A 20,538-nucleotide genomic window follows, 5' to 3' on the forward strand; every position below is an offset into this window, starting at 1 on the left:
TAGCTTTGGCTCAGTCTGAAGAAGTAGTAAATGTGGATTTTGTGGCTTCGGGGCCCCCTGAGTCCTCTTTAATGCCTAGTGTCTGGGGTACCTGGATGGCTCAGTCGGTTGAACATCCAACTTCAGCTCAGGTTGTTCATGAGTTCGAGCCCCATGTCAGGCTCTGTGCTGACAGCTCGGAGCCTGGAGCCTGCTTCAGATTCTGCATCTCCCTCTCTCTGTCCCTCTCCCACTCACTCTCTGTCTCTGTCTCTCTCTGTCTCTCTGTCTTTCTCTCTCTCGGGCTCTGAGCACCAAGGAGGACGTCAGGAGTCACCCTGATAGGGTTTAGACTCCAAAAGGAAGGACCCGTTTCTCCCCTACCCGTCACTTTGCATCCCTCTCTCCACACCAGACCTTGAGAATAAGGTGGATTGAATACCTTATGCTTGGTAGCGCTGTGGGTACCTGTCCTTACTGGGGCCAGGGGTAGCGTCACAAGGGACGATACAGTGAGGACAAAGGATGTGGGGGTCTGTAGACCCCTATTACGTGTTATTTTCTTTACATGCTCAGATACTCTGAGAGCAGGGGTTCATACAAACTAGAAAAATGTTCACTAATCATAGCTAAATGCATCGTCCTGGTTAAGGCTTCCTGCAATGTAGAGATAAGGAGACTCTAACAGGAGAGTTCTCCCCTCTTACTCCCCAGAGGTAATTGCCACTCACGGTTTGGTGCATTCATCTTTCGACCTTTTCTTTGGCTTTCACAATTTTTGAGCTACGTGCTTAATAAATGAAGACATTCATTTGCTGTAAAACTCCGACTGGACAAGTCTGTAACATCCAAAGTCAAGGTCTCCCCTACCCGAATCTCTCCTCCCCAGTCCTGTTCCCCTGCTCGGTTTGCTAATAAATACCTTCCCAGTCCTTTTGCTATGCATCTTCCATCCACCTAGAAGCACAAATACTAATTTGTCCTTTTTCTTGTACAAAAATGATCATGCTTTGTATAATGTAGATTTGCTCAGTTTTACCAACAAATGGTTGTACCTCCTTTTTTGTAAATGGTTGCATACTTAATTCTCCAGAGTACTTTATATATAAAATTAAGTTTATTTACTTTGAGAGAGAGAGAGCACAAACAGTGGAGATTTACTTGGAGAGAGAGAGGGAGAGAGAGCAAGAGTGAGCGCACAAACAGTGGAGGGACAGACAGGGAGAGAAAAAATCCCAAGCAGGCTCTGTGCTGTCAGTGCGAGCCTGATGCAGGGCTTGAACTCACAAACTGTGAGATCATGACTTGAGCCGAAACCAAGAGTCTAATGCTTAACCAACTGACCCACCCAGGCTCCTCCAGAGGATTTTTTTGATGAACCTGCCACTAATGGACTTTTAGTTTACTTTTTGGTTATTACATACTTTTTAAAATTACACATAACATTCCATTTTGCATCTTTACACATACAGCTCTGTGTGTGAGTACAAGCATCTCTGTTAGTTTAAATTCCTAGAAGTGAGTCCAAGTGAATGGGTATTTAAATATTTTGGTAAATAATGACCAGTTGCTGCCAAAGTGAAGATCCCTTGTTTTTCCTTCCCATGAATATCTGTTAGGATTTCTGCCATATTAGGTCATACAGATTTACCTCATTTAAATTTAAACAATTTCCCAACTTTTCATTGTAGGGATTTTCATACCGAAGAGTTGAAGTGATAGTGTAGTGAACAACCACATGTCCTCCAGGTGGATTTAACAACTAACATTTTCCCATATTCCGTTTCCACTGCTGTTCTTCTTTCTGTGTAAGTTTGCTGAATCTTTTCCAAAAAAGTTGCAGACATCTTGACGTTTCACTTCCAAATACTTCAGCCTGAGTTCCCAGGAATAAGGAAGGGGTCATATACGACCACAATGCTGTGACCACACCCAAGAGAATTCTCAACAATTCTACAATGCTGTCTACTTTATCTGGTAATCAGTTTAAATTGAAATTTCCCTGATTGTTCCAAGAACATGTTTAACTTTTTAAAATAATCTTTTTTAATATTTACTAATTTTTGGGAGACAGAGAGACAGAGTGCAAGCAGGGGAGCGGCAGAGAGAGAGGGAAGACGCAGAATCCAAAGCAGGCTCCAGGCTCCAAGCTGTCAGCACAGAGCCTCACGTGGGGCTCGAACCCACGAAACGAGGGATCATGACCTAGGCCGAAGTCGGACGCTTAACCGACTGAGCTACCCAGGCGCCCCTGAAATAATTTTTTGATGTTTATTTATTTATTTTGAGAGGGGGAGAGTGCACATGAGCAGCGGAGGGACAGAGAAAGAGGGAGAGAGAGAATCGCAAGCAGGCTCCGTGCTATCAGCAGAGCCTGCTGTGGGGCTTGATATCCCGAACCGTGAGAAATCAAGAGTCAGACACTCAGCCAACTGAGCCACCCAGGCACCCCTTTAACTTTTTGTTTTGTAATCAGGATTCAGTCAGGTTTCAAGATTGTTTTTGACTGTTCTCTTTAATTTTTGTTCATTTTAAAAAATCTAGGCACAGTCTCTCCCAGCCCCTGCTTTCTTTCTTCATGGCAGCGAAATTTTGGTGACTCCGGGCCAGTCGTTTTGTAGACTTTCGCACATTCTGGATTTGTCTGACTCTTTTCTCGTGGCACCTTGTTGTTTTTAATGGCAGCATGGTATTCTGTTCCGTGAACGTATTGTGGTTTATTTTAAGTTGTGGGCATTCCTTCTGTGGCCTCCTCTAGCAAGTGGTATTATTTAGTTCCCAGGAGTTTGTGGCACCCATAGGCCACAGTAAAAGTCTGTGGTCAGCTAATGAAGACAAAGTGTTCCAAAGCCAAACTCGGTTGGCAGGAACAGTACCAAAGGCAGCAGTAAGAGTGGATTGTGTCCCTTCCCCCGCTAAAGGAGATGGATTATTGTTTTGGTCTGTTCAGGCTGCCATAACAAAGTACCACAGGCCCAGTAGCTTCTATAGCGGAGATGCATTTCTCACAGTTCTGGGAGCTGGAAGCCCCAAACTGGGGTGCAGGTGTGGTGTGGTGAGGGCCCTCTTCTGGACCGCAGGCTCCTTGCTGTGTCCTCAAGGGGTGACGGGGCCACGGGGAGCTCCCTGGGGCCTCGTATAAGGGCACTGATCCCATTCACAAGGGCTCCCCCCTCAAGACCTCATCACCTCCTAAAGCCCCCCACCTCTTAATACCATCCCATTGGGCCATGAATTGGGGGGAGGGGTACAGACATTCAGACCATAAGCAGTTCTCTCTTCTGATTCTCTGATTTCTTGTGGGCATCGGGGGCTGAGCTGAGACCAGGGTCCTCCCCTTAGAACCCCCTATTCTTACTCTGCACCTCATCGTCAGCCAGGGAGTGTTCTGGTAACGCCGAATTCTCTTGCCACGCAGCGCGAGCTCCGAAGTCGTGAGCTCCCTGGACTTCTAGCACACCCCTCCCTCAGACAGTTATCCTCCCTTCGCCTTGTCCTTCCCTTCTCATCTCCTGGAGCCTGAGCCAATACCCTCTCTCGTGTTCTGGGTCCCACTCCATGCAGGACCTCTCACTGCCCAGCGTCTCCTGCCTATCTCGCTTCTTCTGCTTCTCCCTCTCCACTCACCACTGGCTGCTTCCCTCCCTCCGTAAATATGTTCCGGGCTCCCGTTCTTCACTGTTATCGCTCTGTAGATATGAGCCTGGAGTTATGACTTTGTCTCTCTCCACCCATGCACTCTTGTTGGGAGGACCGTGGGCCCAGGGTCTGCAAAGTGGGGTGCGTAAGATGTTCTGATGGGGTGCTTAGGAAAATATTAGCATGTCCATCTTAGAGTTTCAGCTTCTTATTTTTCCATGCTAGTGTTTTTTTGTTTTTTTGTGGGTATTTTTGAGTTTTTTTTGTTTTGTTTTTTTGAGAGAGAGAGAGAGAGTGCAACTGAGCGAGGGGCAGAGAGAGAGAGAGAGAGAGAATTTCAGGAAGGGCAGGAGGGAAAGGGAGAGAGAGAGAGAGAAGCGGGGGCTCATCCAAAGTGGGGCTCGTGTTCACCCAAAGCAGGGCTCATGCTTACACAAAGTAGGGCTCAAGATCACCCGAAGCAGAGCTCGTGCTCACCAAAAGTGGGGCTCGAGCTCACCTGATGCAGGGCTCGAACTCATGAACCGTGAGATCATGACCTGAGCTGAAACCAAGAGTCGGATGCTTAAGTGATGGAGCCAACCAGGCGCCACCTGACCTTATCCTTTTATCCATTAGCCTCCTCAACTTGACCATGAGCTCTTGTAGGTCAGAGACTGTGTCTTCATCATTGCTGTATACCCAGAGCCAGGCACATTTCCCTGCCACCTAGTAGTGTCTCAATAAGTGTTGTGTTTTTTTTTTTTCTATTGATTGGATGAGAGTAAGAATAGGACTGTCGTGGGTAAGAAGAGGAGAGTGGTGCTGACAGCCCTTTGGGAGATAAAGAAGTCTCCAGGGAGAAGCTCTCACCTAGAGACAGGCCAAAAGAATGAATCACTTTGTGTGTGTGTGTGGGGGGGGGGGGGGGTTGCGCCTGAGTGGCTCAGGCAGTTAAGTGTCTGACTCTTGGTTTCAGCTCAGGTCATGATCTCATGGTTTGTGAGTTCAAGCCCCATGTTGGGTTCTATGCTGACAGTGCAGAACCTGTTTGGGATTCTGTCTCTCTCTCTCTCTCTCTCTCTGCCCCTAACTCTCCGTCTTTCTCAAAATCAATAAACAAACATTAAAAAAAAAAAGAATGGGGCGCCTGGGTGGCGCAGTCGGTTAAGCGTCCGACTTCAGCCAGGTCACGATCTCGCGGTCCGTGAGTTCGAGCCCCGCGTCAGGCTCTGGGCCGATGGCTCGGAGCCTGGAGCCTGTTTCCGATTCTGTGTCTCCCTCTCTCTCTGCCCCTCCCCCGTTCATGCTCTGTCTCTCTCTGTCCCAAAAATAAAAATAAAAAACGTTGAAAAAAAAAAATTTAAAAAAAAAAAGAAAAAAAAAAAGAATGAATCATGCTGGGAAGCTAAAGTTATCCTGGTAGTCACCTGATAAATACACTGACGTGTGACTTAGGGCCATGGGACAGGCCCAGGCTCTACTCTTGCTGGAGGTTCTTGCTAAGGCAGAATGATTAGGTAAAAAGAGCTCCAGCTTTTGACCCAAAGAGGCCTCGCCTTAAGTCTTGCTGGCCGGAATGGAAATCTGGCCTCTACCACTTACTGGCTGGATTAATGTTGAAAAGGATACGGGGTAATAATAGCAAGCATTGATTAAGCACATATTGTATACCAGCACTGGGCCAAGAACTCTACATGCATTACATCACCTAATGTCACCACAGCTTAATGAAATAGGCATTATTATCATTCCTATTTTGTAAATGAGCCACGTGAACCTCAACAAGATTAAGTGATTTGCCCAAAGGTGCTTTGCAACTAAATGATGGAGCTAGAATTTCAATCTGAGCAGCCTGGCTCTAGGCTGGCCATATTCATTTGGAAGTCATCAGTAGACAGAAGTCCTTTACAGCCAGGAGCCTGAATAAGGTTATCTAGTGAGGGAGAGCAGATAGAAAGAGAGCCAAGGACTTGGTTCTGAGCCCCTTCTATATAAGGGACAGAAGGAAGATCTGGTAATGGAGGTTGAGAAGGGGAGTCATTGAGGTAGGGAAAGAATAGGGGTGAAGTAAGATGAGGCCTGAAAATTGGCCAGGACCAACCGGCATGTATAGTTGCACAGGTTGTTAACTGCACAAGGGGGTGATTGTGCCAAAAATCTTTGGGACACCCTGGCATGGGGATGAAGAAGGGGTGTCTCCTTAAAGTTCACACAAAGATGTCACACGGGTGTGCTTCCGTCCTTGTTGCCCATTAGAATTAGGATGGGTGTCATGGGTAACCTCAGTAAAAGCAATTTGAGGGGTGTGGTGGGTGTGAAAATTTGGAGTGGATGGAAGGATAATTCAGAGGAGAGGACATGATGGCAATGAGAAGAGACAATCTTTTTGAGGACTTCTGTAAAAGGGAAAGCAGAGATATGGGGTGGGGGCTGGTGAGGAAAGCAAAGGCAAGAGTTTTTGCCTCTTTCGATGGAAGATATTGAAATGTACTTGTTTTCTGATAGGAATGATCCAGTGACAAAAAGGGACAGTTGCTGGTGTGACGTCCTGGAGCAGGCAAGAAGGGATGGGATCTAGCACACACGTGAGGGGACTGGCCTTAGCCAGCAGCGTGGTCGGGGGATCCTGAAGAGCAGCGGAAGAAAAGGCAGCTCTGGGGATGGGGTGCAGGGAGGAGGGAGACATCGAGGCAGGTGCCCGCGGATGTCCTTTTCCCATTGCTCTTTTTTCCCCCGAATGGAGTAGAAAGGCATTTCACCAGCTGAGGGGCAGGACGGAGGAAGGTTTGAGGAAGGCGCAAGAAGTTGTACAATAGTTGTCCAAGAGAGAGGAGAGCAAATGGATTGGGGCATGTGGATGGATGGTTGGGTAGCATTAAGACTTGCCGTCATGAATTTAAGGGGGGTTCGTGGCATAGTTTTATATTTTTCTCCGGCAATGCTCACTTGCCTGGGGGGTAGAGACGGGAAGGCAGAGAGTTTGATTTAACCAGCAACGTGGATTTGTAAAGCAGGTAGGATAGAGTGGGGAGAGAATGTCCGGAGGGTTGAGAATGTGGGGAAGCGGCTGAAGGGCAAGTGTAGAAGTGAGGATGTGAGGTCGGTGAGGGGCAGTCAAAACGTGGTGGGATCAGTGGACCATAGGTCCCAGTGAAGTTGTAAGACGGATATGAGGCGAGTGAGTTGTTGGCTAGGTAGGTGTGGTCGTTGGAGAGTGGGGTACACGACAGGCCAGTGCTAACACTGTTGAGGACACAGGCATTTTGACACATTTCCAACACAGGAACGTTGGAAAAAATGACAAGAGAGGGAGGCAGAGTCTTCAAGGCCAAATGGGAAATGCACGGGGAGACGGTCCATAGGTGGCCGCAAGAGCAGTGGGTAGTAGAGTACAAGGGCATGAGATTCCATTGGGGGAGTGGTTAGGAAGGAGGCAGAGAGAATGGCTGTGGAACAGCCAGCGGTGTAGAAGCAGCAGTGAGGAGCAGACAGGACCCCTCCCGGCCCCGTGGTACCGGGCAACATGGGAGGAGAACCACCCAGCACTTGAGAGGGCTGTAGGGGTGGCCGTGACCTCAGAGGGACGGGGAACCAGGTTTTCATTAAAGCAAGAAGGTGAAGGGACTTCTCAGAGGAGAGTTTGAGAATGAAGACGATTTCGAATAGTCCTTGGGTTCCAGAAGGTAGGCTGGAAGGGTTTCTAGAATTGAGGGAAGGTGAGAGATGAGGTCAGATTAGGGAGGGATTAGAATTCAGGTGTTGGGGGGCGCCTGGGTGGCTCAGTCAGTTAAGCATCCGACTTTGGCTCAGGTCATAATCTCACGGTTTGTGAGTGTGAGCCCCATGTCGGGCTCTGTGCTGACAGCTCCAATAGCTCGGAGCCTGGAGCCTGCTTCGGATTCTGTGCCTCCCTTGCTCTCTGCCCCTCCCCTGCTTGTGCTGTCTCTCTCTCTCTCTCTCAAAAATAAATAAACATTAAAAAATTTAGAATTCAGGTGTTGGGTGGTGACTTGGGAGTTTAGGGCTTCTTATGGTGACTGAGGTGACCAAGGATGGAGGGCACAGTGGGATTGCTTGTCTCCATGGCAGAGCATGGGGGTGTGGCCGGCAGAGCCATATGCTAGGAAGAAGAAGGTCACACGCTTGCCATGGACGGAGTCTGTGCCCCTAATGCTTTAGGCAGTCTGAGTCCAGAGGCCTGGTGGGCTTTATCAGCCTGCTTTTTTTTTTTTTTTACAGGTTTTTTTTTTTTTAATTTGAGAAAGATACAGAGAGCAAGCAAGGGAGGGGCAAAGAAAAGGAGACAGAGTCCTAAGCAGGCTCCATGCTGTCAGCACAGAGCCTGATGTGGGGCTCGAACTCACAAACCGTGAGATCATGACCTGAGCCGAAACCAAGAGTTGGACACTTAACTGACTGTGCTGCCCAGGTTCCCCTACAATAATCTTATAACAGCGTAATTATTTCCATTTTACTGGTGCCAAAACGGGTGGAGAGGTTAGGTGGCTTGCTTGAGACCAAAGGGCTCTTAAGGACATAATGAAATCTAGAAACGCAGATTTGACAGTCTCCAAAATTTTTGCTCCTAGCCATAGTGCTAAACTGCCTCCCTGGACATTGCAGGTGAAGGGTGTGCTTTCCAGGAGGTCTGTGAGTGCAGAGGGGTAAGCAGTAGCTAGAGTCTGGAAGGACATGGCAGGGGCTAGGGGCTGTGGGTCCTTAGCTCAGTTCTCTGCTCCATGCTGTACAACAGCAGCTTGGTTTCCCAGGCCTGTTTCAGGGGGAGGGAGGTCAAATCCCATAGGTACCTGAACCTTCAGATTACAGCCAGACTGTTGGACCTTCCTGGGACCTTTTCCTCCTTGCCTGTTTTCTGGGTGAGCACAGTCAAGGCAGTTAACCCTTTTGTGCCTCGGGTTCCTCATCTGTCAGATGACACTTGGCCTGCCGGCCTCATGGGGTTTTTGAGAGGAATGAGGAGGGTCATGGATATGGAAATGGTTGAAAAAGCATGAAGCAATACCCAACTCAAGATGGTAGGGTGATCCTGGATCATATGACTATTGAGGGTCCAGTATGGACCCCCGAGACCTCCAGAGCTCATGCTGGTGATGCCCATTGTCAAACCTTTTTCTAGCTATTCCAGCATGGTCTGCAGAGCCACGTGGAACCTCATCTCTTTTTCTGGGATTTTCACATCTGCCTGTGAACATAAAATAGTACTTGGGCATCATCTGGGTCCGTGGGCAGTTTTCCTTCTGCGTGGGTTTTTCTTTCTTTCTTTGTTTAAAGATTATTTATTTATTTTGAGAGAGAGAGAAAGTGTGAGTGGGGGAGGGACAGAGAGAGAAGGAGAGAGAGAGAATCCCAAGCCCAATGTGGGGCTCGAACTCACAAACTGTGAGATCATGACCTGAGCTGAAATCAAGTTGGAAGCTTAAACAACAGAGCCACCCAGGCACCTCTCTCTCTCTCTCTCTCTCTCCTCTTTTTTAATGTTTAATTTATTTTTGAGAGAGAGAGAGAAAGTGCACGAGAGAGAGACAGAGAGAGAGCATGGGGAAGGGGCAGAAAGAGAGAAAATCCCAAGCAGGCTCTGTGCTGACAACAGCAAGCCCGATTAGGGACCTGAACTCAGGAACCGTGAGATCATGACCTGAGCCAAACTGGATGCTTAACCCACTGAGCCACCCAGATGCCCCTGTGGGTTTTTATTTTCAAGGGCCGGAGCCAGCATCTCTGTTCATGGTCTACAGTCATCACAGCTGCCATTCTGGGGGGCTCTGCCATCTTTTGGTTTTAGTCCCTGGCACAAGGCATGCTTGGGCTCTCACGCCTGGGGAGCCCATAACTGCCTCCTGTCATTAGCGTGCAGTCTTGGTTCTGTGCTTGCCTTGTAGGGAATAAGGAGGCAGTGGACCCTTCCCCTGGGTTTTCTTGTCTCTCTCGGCTTCCGTCTAGGGGTGTGCATGAGTGTGTGTGTGTGTGTGTGTGTGTGTGTGTGTGTGTGTGTGTGTGTGTATTGCAGGCTGTGTAAGCCCCAGAGGCCAGGCCTCTTGCCAGCTGCTGAAGTTTTTTTTTCCCCCAGAATTGTGTTAGCCACCCAGCTGTTTGCATTCCTAGCCCTCTGCCAAAGTCAGTGGCACGGTCCCCATGCCAGGTGGAAACCGCGCTCTGCTTGGGTAATCCAGGGCTTCCATTTTGTGAGGGATGGGAAACAGCAGTGAGTGAGCAGGCGTGTTGGGTGGAGGGAGGGTGGGGCCGCTCCTTTTGGCACGCCATGTCGGAACTCACCCAGCTGCTTGGTCTTCACCCAAAAGTAGGGCTAACTCTGGACTGACCCCAAATATGCAGTGGGGAAACTCTTTATTCTTGGATCTAGACCCGACCAGGCCTAGCAATTGCCTTTTTGCTTTTTATTTTTTTGGAAATCTGGAAAATGGGACTAATAAATCCTATGCCGCATGTTCTCCATGTCAGATGAGAAATAAGCTTTTAAATCATTCACCACCTTGGGGCGCCCGGGTGGCTCAGTGGGTTAAGCATCTGACTTTGGTTCAGGTTGTGATCTCATGGTTCGTGAGTTCGAGCCCTGCATTGGGCTCTGTGCTGACAGCTCAGAGCCTGGAGCCTGCTTCAGATTCAGTGTCTCCCACTCTCTCTGCCCCTCCCCTGCTCACGCTCTGTCTCTGTCTATCAATAATAAAGCAACACAAAACTGGGGTGCCTGAGTGGCTCAGTCGGTTAAGCATCTGACTGTGGCTCAGGTCATGATCTCGCGGTCCCTGAGTTTGAGCCCCGTGTCGGGCTCTGTGCTGACAGCTCAGAGCCTGGAGCCTGCCTAGGATTCTGTGTCTCCCTCTCTCTCTGCCCCTCCCTGGCTCACGCTCTGTGTCTCTGTCTCAAAAATAAACAAACATTAAAAAAATTAAAAATCACTTACCACCTCCTGATCTGGAGCAAGAAGTGACATTACATTGTGTTTTCTCAAGCATATTCTGCAGAATACTGAGTGTTCTTTGGGGAAGAAAAGGCACTGGCTAAGTTTGGGAAACACTGGATAAACAATTGTTAGCAAATTCTGTAGTGGCAGAGACCACCCAGATCCTCAGTATACCACGAATAGCCGTGGTGAATCTCCTGGGGATCTAGTATATGCAAAATTTCTTACATCAACTGGCTGCTTTCTTTTAGTGAAATGTTTTTTCAAGTACCATCGCTGCCAAACGTGCTTTGGAAGATGCCGGGCCGAGGTCATAAGTGTATATTCATTTTATTCTTTTTTTTCACTGTGATTGTGAAGGGACGTGAGCACTTGCAATGCATGGCTTGGCTAAGATGTAGGTCCTAAAGAGCAAGGGCGGTCCACTTCAGAAGCTTTTGACATAAGTGCTTCCTGCTCTGTGACACCTCTCTCCCTCCTGTCCTTACAGCTCCCCTTTGAATTGGAGATTTACTACATTCAGCATGTTATGCTCTACGTGGTGCCCATCTACCTGCTTTGGAAAGGAGGTAAGCCCCCCCCCCACCCAGCACATCGCCAGTGCCACTCCCACGCCTATCCACCCCACACCTAGCCACTCCCACACCTAGCCACTCCCATGCCTAGCCACTCCCACACCTAGCCGCTCCCACACTTAGCCACTCCCCCACCTAGCTGCTCCCTTCTGTTCTGGGGAATCCTCATGTATTGGATGCCCACCAGGATCTTGAGCTACTGCCAGGCTGGGTTTCTGCAGTATCCTTTATGCCACACACCAGGAGGTGAGCAGATGGGCGTGGATAAGGCCTGCAAAGAATCTGGGGGCTTTTCAGAACCCTCGTTTGTGCCTTGTGGGTAAGCACGCTGCTGCTGTGGGTCCTGGGGCCTAGGCCTTGGGCTCGTTGTCTGTGGTGACATTGGTTTTGCATGGAAACCCCCGCAGCCCCGATTCTGTCACTCACTTGTGCTGTGCCTCCCCCGTTGCGTCAGTGTGCAGTATAGGGTAGGAGGAGAGAAGGAAGCACTCAGCCCTGTCAAGAGCAGGACCTTGTGCTCTTGCTTATTGTATCCATCCTCTCAGAACCAAAGAAGATAGTGAGAGGAGTTCAGGGACTGTGAGGTTCTAGGGCTGAGGGAAGAAGCAGGTAAAAGAACAGTGACCACTGTGTAAAACAAACCATTGACAACCTTGATCTTGTCATGAGGGAGAGACCTCCAACTTGGTAGAGATGGCCTTGAAAGGAAAGCTGATCTCTTTGTGACCTCACAGTGACCCTTAAGTTATCCCCCCTCTTTTATTATGTGGTAGATGAGAGGGGACTAGCCTCTCTGTCTTGGTTGCTGGGACTTCTCTGGGGGACCAATGCCACTATCTCACCTCAGGCCACCAAGGCTTTCATTTCTATCACGTTGAAAATGACACGAGGCCATGTGGGCCCTTAAAGCCACTGGAAGATGGTTTGGAAGTTGTGCTTCCTATAACTCAGGAATCCTGGCAAATCTGAAGAACTTTTGGCAACCTGGGGACACATTGGAGGACGGGTACTGTTGCTCTCGGTGGAGTCTCCTGTCAGTCAAGAGATCTGCCCCCCTGTGCCCTGGTTTCTGTCAGATAGCATTTTTTCTTAGGACTGGTCTCAATGTTCTTTGAGGCTGTTTTTACCCCGTGCAGCCCCTTGGGGGTCTCACAGACTCAGAGAGCACCTTCTTTGAATTTGCTCTAAATGTACTGTTTCCCCCTCTAAGCTATAGGGCAAGTCTCCATATCCAGGAGACGTGTGCCATTTTTCAGGTATGTCTCCTGTGGCACAGGAAGCAGCTTGCTAATAATATTCAAGTCTGGGGAATACACTCATTCTGAATAGAACCAGGCAGGCAGCTATCTCTGCATTCCAGAAGCAACCCCCCTCTCCTTTCTGAGGGATGAGATGCAGGTTTTGGCCCAACGTGCATGGCCATTAGTTAAACCTACTTGGCTCTGAGGTGCCCGTAAAAATCTGTTAGGTAGCTGAGCCAGACTATTCTGAGATGGAAAATACCAAGTAGCCATCCCCAGTACCCCCTCCCCACAAAAAACCCCTCACAGTCTGGGAAGCTGCAGCTTCTAGAAGTGCTAGGTTCCACTGCAGCCTTCTGTTGAATCTGTCGCCACACTGTTTGGGGTAACTGAGCCGAGGAAGCAGGGATGCCAAGGCTTAATTCCAATTTATTTCTCACTGTTAGTGATTCTTTCCTCTTTTCTCTGGTGCCTGGCCCAGAGTAGAGGCTGTAAAAACAGTAACGGTAATAATAGCCACAGTAAATATCAGCTTTTTATTGAGTGTTTCCTGTGTGTGAGATACTTTGCTAGGCACGCTTTGTGTGTTTTCTCATCCAACTAACCCTGGTGAAAATGCCCCTTCTACAAAGGAGAAAGCCAAGGCTCAGAAATGTTAGGTACCTTGCTCACAGCCATCAGTAGCAGAGCCAGGATTCAAAGCCTGGCCTCGATTCCCTCTCAAACCAGTCCTTTTCTCCGCATACCTCATTGTCCTAAAAGGCAGGCACCTGTCCCCTAACCACACAGCAGGTTGGGAGTCTCCCCTCCAGCCACCCCCAACATGTATTTGTTGAACACTTACTACGAACCCAGCATTTGTACTAGGGGATCAGAGATTCCCTGCTATAGGGAGTCTGTGCGGGAAGAGAGCCTTGGGAGTGTAAACCAGCAGGGATGAGTGCCACAGACGGCGCCATAGGAACAGAACAGGATTTTTTGTCACCACTTCTGGGCTCTTACGAAGCCTTGGCTTCCTTTCTGGCTCTTTGCTGTCATCTGCTGTTCATTTGGGGGAAATTATATGCACTTAGAGAAAAGTCTGGTTTTCCTAAGGCTGGTTTCAACCTTTGGTCCCGAGTCTCAGACCTGGGCCTTGCAGAGGACAAATCGATCTGGAGTGAGCAGTGGGAAGATGATTCTCTGTAAATCAAAAAAGCTGAGGGTTTAGGGGTTCTCTTTCCTAGAAGTCTTGTAATTTTCCAAAAGTAACTGACTTTGGACTTTATACCCAAGGCAAGACAGCTCTCCTGTAGATACCTCCCATGGCCAGGAGCCCTATTTTCCTGAAAGGCAAAATTGTGCTGCTTTCTGTGGCCTGGGTGGGGGTGGAGTTCAGTAGTACCTACTGGGATCCCCTCCCTCCTTCATTACTACAGTCCTTCAGCATGGCCGTAGTGACTGCGACATCCTGTGTCCACACTGTTCTTTTTTTTTTATTAAAAATGTTTTTAATGTTTATTTTTGAGAGAGAGAGAGACAGACAGACAGACAGGGTGCCAGTGGGGGAAGGGCAGAGAGAGAGGGAGATGCAGAATCTGAAGCAGGCACCAGGCTCTGAGCTGTCAGCACAGGGCCCGACGTGGGGCTCAAACCCATGAACAACCTGAGTCGAAGTCAGACACTTAACCAACTGAGCTACCCAGGCACCCTTGTCCACACTGTTCTTTTCTTCCTCCAGCCTTCCTTTTTATTTCTGTTTCCTTTCCTCCCAGCTCTTTGCCTTTGGCTCTCTGGAACTACACTTGACTCTTGAACAGTGCGCAGGTTAGGGATGCGACCCCCCCCCCCCCACAGTCTAATAGCCGTGTATAACTTTACTCCCTCAAAACATAACTACTAATAACCTTTCGTTGACCAGAAGCCTTATTGATAATGTAAACAGTGGAAGAACACAGATTTTGCATGTTATATGTATTATGTACTGTATTCCTGCAATAAAATCACCTGGAGAAAAGAAAATGTTATTAAGAAAATCCTAAGGGAGACAAAATACATTTACTGTACTGCTCTGTATTTATCAGAAAAAATCTGCACAGGAGTGAACTTGCAAAGGTTCAAACCCGTGCTGGTCAAGGGTCAGCTGTATATTTTTTATAACCCCCAGCCCAACCAGCTCTTCACAGAACACCAAGTCCTCCCGTGTCTTGCCTGGAGCTCCCGCAATGGAGGCTGCTCTTCCTTTTCTGCCCCCTGTGCTGTCGAGCCCCCCACTGTCTCCCCCCAGACTAATATTTCATCTCTCAGGTGGAAGTGCTTTCCCCTTTACCATTCTCTCCACCTTTTCTTTTCACCACTACCACCACCTAACCCCTCATCCGCTTCCCCCATGTTCCTAGATGACTTTGGCCCCTGGTGCTCAGTATTTCCATTACAACTCTGGCCAGCATTGGGAGAGGCTTCCAGGGAAGACCACTCGCCCCACCCAGCTTCTCAAAGTTTGGGTGTCTCCACCTCAGTGACTTCTGTGTCTTCTTCTCTTCAGCTGACTGACTTTGCCCCCCCTTCCCCCGAAACTCCTCTGTCTGAGATCATTAGCCCCTGCATCCCTTTCTGTGACCCAAATCTCTGCTCTTTTCAGCCTCCTCCCCTCAAGCTTCCTGTCCTTCCCACTGTTGATAGATGTACCCCCAACAAATGACTGGGAAAACAGAGATTTCCAGGTGCAAATTCCCTCGGTTATTTCCCTCTGCTCTAAAAGCTGCTTCACCCACCCCTGTCCTGACATCATTCCCTGTCATCTTGGAGGAAGTGGTTTTGTGGTAATCTCGCATCCCTTCCCCTCGTCCGGAACTTCATTCCATCAAGTAGTCAGTCACTTGTCTCCTGGATTTCAACCCTTTCTTCACTACTGGCTTTTTGGCCAAGAAGGATGCCGAAGTCTTCCCCTTATAATTTTTTTTAGTGTTTGTTTATTTTTGAGAGAGGCTGGGGGAGGGGCAGAGAGAGAGGGAGAGAGAATCAGCAGCGAGTCGGATGCGGGACTCGATCTCACAAACCATGAGATCATGACCTGAGCTGAAATCGAGTCGGACATTTAAACGACTGAGCCACCCTGGTGTCCCAGCATCTTCAAAGATTAGTCCAAGAAGATTTCCTAAACCTCAGTTCTTTGGGTGTGACAATTCTTGCCTAATCCACAGTGTCATCTGTATTATTATGTCTATGATATATGTCCTTAAATCTACTAATTTTTCTTTTTCCTAAAATATCTTTCTGCTCCATGAAATCCTGGATTCAGTGCACTGGTTACTTATTTTAATACACTTAAAATTTTTTTTAACGTTTATTATTTATTTTTTGAGAGAGAGACAGAGCATGAGCAGGGGAGGGGCAGAGAGAGAGGGAGACACCGAATCCGAAGCAGGCTTCAGGCTCTGAGCCACCAGCACAGAGCCCGACATGGGCTCGAACCCATAAGCTGTGAGAACATGACCTGAGCCAAAGTCAGATGCTTAACTGACCCAGGCACCCCTTACATGTTTAAATTGGCATTCAATTTCCTCTTCCCTGACCTATGTGTTCCTCTCATGTGTTCATTTTTCCCTTATGTTATTGGCCTTTTTAACAAAATTGAATCTTAGGAGCTCTTTATATGTAATTTATATATTTTACATATTTGCTTATATTTCTACATAATATAAATATATGTTTACACACTTCTATATAATTATTTTTCCGTATAAGTTTTTCTAGATAATACAAATATCTTTCTCTATAATGTAAATATTTTTCTGTGTATTTCTATATAAATATTAGGAGTTAACCCTTTGTGATCTGCACTGTAGATCTTTTTCCCAGTTTTGTCATTTTTTTTTTATCTTCTGATTTATTTAGGTAGGATGTTTATATCTCTATGCAATTTAATTTATTTTTATCATATAGCTTCTGAATTTTGAGTTATGGTTAGGAAGTCCTTCCACACCCCGCGGTTATAAAAAATATATCCTGGAAGCACCTGGGTGGCTCACTCGGTTAAGTGTCTGACTTCACCTTGGGTCATGATCTTGGGATTCATGGGTTCAAGCCTCACATCACACTTTGTGCTGGTGGTTTGGAGTCTGTTTGGGATTCTCTCTCTCCCCCTCTCTGCCCCTCCCCCACTCATGCTTGCTCTCGCTCTCTGTCTCTCTCTCCCTCTCAAAAATAAATAAACATTAAAAAAAAAAACAAATCCAGGGTGCCTGAGTGGTTCAGTGGGCTGAACGTCCAACTCTTGATTTTGACTCAGGTCATGATCTCGTGTTCCTGAGATCGAGCCCCATGTTGGGCTTTGTGCCACACATGGAGCCTGCTTGAGATTCTCTCTCTCCCCTCTCTCTCTGCCCCTTTTCCACTTAAGCTCTCTCTCTCTCAAAATGAATAAAATAACTTAAAAATATATATATATATACATATATATGTATATATATATATCTCCCATATTTTCTTTGCCTGTGTTAATAGTTCCATTTTTTTTAACCTTTAAATCTTTCATCCACTTGGAATTTATCCTGGGATACAGTGTGAGATAAGGATCCAATTTGATTTCCAGATGGCTTCTCATTTGTCCCAAGACCATTGAGCGAATAGTCTGGCACAATCAGGTGTGCTTGCGGGTAGGACCATGCTGACCGATGTGAAGAGTGGTCACTGTTCTCTGCTTTTTTTACCCACCTAATTGTTCCTGAAATCCATTCTCTCCCTGCCTTGGGCTGGCCCTTCCTCATGTCGCACCTTAGCCACGACAGCTGGCTCTGTGTGGTCTCCCCAGCTCCCCCTACCAACAACCTGTCCCTGTAGCTTCCAAAGCTATTTTCAAAGCCCAAATAGGATCACAGCACCTCCCTATTTGGAAACTTTCGGTGGCTTCTCCTTGTCCCCAGAACCCAGTGCATTTTGCAGGCCTCTTCTCTGTATGTTCCTCCCTTCCTTGTGTTCTGAACTTGGGTATTACCAAGATTCTTAGGGGCCTCCCCCCTCACCAAGTTTACCGTTTAACTTTCCTGCCTCTGCATCCTGAAGATGCCATGACTTCTGCCGGGAACGCCCTTCTCCAGCTTGGTGGCCTGGAAAGCATTCATATTTCCAAACTCAACCTCAGCCGCTAGCTTCTCCAGGCAGCCCACTGGAACTGTTCTGTGGCTGTCCTTCTGCAGTGCACGTGTGAGACATGCCTGTCTGCCTAAGGACAGGAAGTGTTCTTTAGTTCTTAGTATTTCAGGGCTGAATGAATGAGGACCTATATAGATACCCGCACACTGCACATTTTACATATCTTATTATGCATCTTAGAAGCTGGCATTTATGGTGCGTTGTCCACGAACAAGGCACTGGGTAAGTGTTTTACTTGCATGACCTTGATCTCTCATTTAATCCCTGTAAGTCCACTAGCACATGATCTTGGATGATAAAAAAAAATCACGTCTTCAGTTGCATTAACTCCAACTGACATCTAGCATTACTTTCAGTGCTGAAACGTAGGCAACAAACCACAGCTTTAGCAGCACTCACGGATGTTGTTGTTAATGTAAATCAGTTTCTCCTCCTATTACAGCTGCTGTAGGGATTTCAAAAAATCATTGGCACCTCCTCATTACCTGCAAATGTAAAAACCTTAATTTTTAAAAGTACTTCGACAATTATTTCAGTATTACTGTTTGCTTTTGTTATCCTTTTTTATTTTGTATACTTAAAAAGATTTATTCTGAGGGGCACCTGGATGGCTCAGTCGGTTAAGCGTCTGACTTGATTTCGGCTCAAGTAGTGATCCCAGGGTCATGGAATCGAGCCCTGTATCAGGCTTCATGCTAGGTGTGTGGAGCTTGCTTAAGATTTTGGGGCATCTGGGTGGCTCAGTCGGTTAAGCATCGGACTTCAGCTGACGTCACAATCTCGTGGTTTGTGAGTTCAAGCTCCGTGTTGGGCTCTGTGCTGACAGCTCAGAGCCTGGAGCCTGCTTCGGATTCAGTGTCTCCCTCTCTCTCTGCCCCTCCCCCACTCACACACTGTCTCTGAAAAAAAATGAATAAACGTTAAAAAAAAAGATTCTCTCTCTCCCTCTCTCTGCCCCTCCCCTGCTCATTTTCATTCTCATTCTCTCTCTCTCTCTCTCAAAAAAAAAAAAAAACACCTTTTATTCTGAGAGAGGAGGCCCCAAATCAGCCATGGGGTCCACAGCACCACAAAGGTCAGGAGCCCCTGCACTAGACTTTCAACTGGCATTAGAAACCAGGCAGACTAGCTTCACCACCACCCAGTGCTGCTCCCCTATGTTGTCGCTGAGTTCTGACAGACTGTGAGTTCGAATCCTGATTCTGGCACTTAGGTGAGTGCCTTAAACCTCTCTGCATCTGTTTTCTTATTTGTAAAAGGAGGGTAGGAATAGTACCTACCTCACAGGTGTGGCATGAGGGTTTACTGAGCTCATATATGGGAATACATAGAACAGTGCCTGGCGTGTGTTAAGTGTTGCAGACTTTTATTATTCACCCCTATAACACGGCCTTATTAATTACACATCTGTCTTCCAACTGGACTGTGGGCTCTTGAGGATTCTTCCTTGCCTGATTCGAAAGTGACAGAGCCTTGCACCTACTGAGTGTACGTTTGTCAGCAGGTTTAACATCGCCGGCGTCCCTCCTTTTAGACGCCTGTTTCTCCTTTGGGCTGTGTGACACTCCTGTCTCCTGGTTCTCCTCCTCTGGCTGGCTGTCTTTGGGCTCCTTTGCTCTGCCTGTCCCAGAGGTCCCAGGGTTCTCCATCCATGGATGTAACTGAAGGCTCGAGAAACACCACAGCTACTTCAAAGGAAACATGTCTACAATCAGGATTCTCAATTCCATACCCCTTCTTCCCAGCTACTCTTCTTCTTCCTCCATTTCCTATATTAGCGGCTCCACCATCCACCCCCCAGGGCCAAAGCCAATATCCTAGCCAGAAACTTTCTGGATCCCTTCCTCCACCTCATCCCTTATGGCAATCAGGCGTTCTGACGATTCAGATTCTCAAAATGCTTGCAAATTCAGCTCTTCCTCTCTCTTTCCATCACCCCAGCCCTAGCACAGGCTCTCGGCCTCTGTTGCCGGGACTACTCTGTTTTCTCTCTCCTCTCCCTGCCCTGATTGGCCCCCTGTGTCTCACCCAGTCTCCAGAATGACTTCTCTAAGGAAAGAACAATTGTGATCAGGTTTTGCTCCCCTGCTTAAAAATCCTCTCCTTGGGGCACCTGGGTGGCTCAGCCGGTTCAGCATCCGACTTCGGCTCAGGTCATGATCTCACGGTTCCTGAGTTCAAGCCCCGCATCAGGCTCTGTGCTGACAGCTCAGAACCTGGAGCCGGCTTTGGTTTCTGTGTCTCCCTCTCTCTCTGCCCCTTCACCACTCATGCTCTGTCTGCCTCTCTCTGTCTCTGTCTCTCTCTCTCTCTCTCAGAAATAAATGTTAAAAAAAAAATTAAAAAATCCTGTTCAGGATGCAGACCAAACTTCTTCACGTGGCATTCAAGATATTTACATTTGACCCTTATCTGTCTCACTTTTTAAAAATTAATTTATTTTTTAAATGTTTATTTTTGAGGGAAAGAGAGTGTGAGCGGGGGAGGGGCATAGAGAGAAGGAGACACAGAATCCGAAGCAGGCTCCAGGCTCTGAGCTGTCAGCACAGAGACCAATGTGGGGCTCGAACCCATAAGCCATGACATCATGACCTGAGCTGAAGTCAGACGCTTAACTGAGACACCCAGGTGCCCCATTTTTTTTCTTTTAAAGTTTCTTCATTTATTTTGAGAGAGAGACAGTGTCAGTAAGGGAGTGTCAGAGAGAAAATCTCAAGCGGACTCCGCACCGCCAGCACAGAGCACGGGGCTGGAACCCACAAAGCTCTGAGAACATGACCTAAGCCGAAACCAAGAGTTGGACACTTAACCGGCCTCCCAGGTGCCCCTTATCTGTCTCTCTGACCTCATTTCCCATCACTCAAGTTTCAACTCCCATTACTTTCCCTTCTAAGTGAACAAACCTGCTGACAGATTTGCCCCACGTGCCTTCACTGCCATGTCCACGCACACAACGGCTTCTCTACCTAGAGCCTAGCAAACTCCATGTCCCCCTTTAACATTAGCTCAGCGATGCTGCCTCCATGCTGGAGCTGTGTGTGACTTC

The 20,538-nt window shown here is 47.8% G+C and overlaps 1 protein-coding gene across 7 annotated transcripts in view; it reads left to right on the forward strand.

Moving 5' to 3' along the window:
• The window catches only part of TMEM164 (transmembrane protein 164), a 173,666-nt gene that overhangs the window by 122,473 nt on the left and 30,655 nt on the right, over window positions 1-20,538 (forward strand). For all 7 annotated transcript variants that reach the window (XM_058712383.1, XM_058712384.1, XM_058712378.1 and 4 more), the window contains one exon: window positions 11,034-11,112. In XM_058712383.1, coding sequence (XP_058568366.1) covers window positions 11,034-11,112 — 79 coding nt within the window. The remainder of the gene's footprint in view (window positions 1-11,033; window positions 11,113-20,538) is intronic.

This window comes from Neofelis nebulosa, chromosome X (genome assembly GCF_028018385.1).
Source record: "Neofelis nebulosa isolate mNeoNeb1 chromosome X, mNeoNeb1.pri, whole genome shotgun sequence".
NCBI classification, from domain to species: domain Eukaryota; kingdom Metazoa; phylum Chordata; class Mammalia; order Carnivora; family Felidae; genus Neofelis; species Neofelis nebulosa.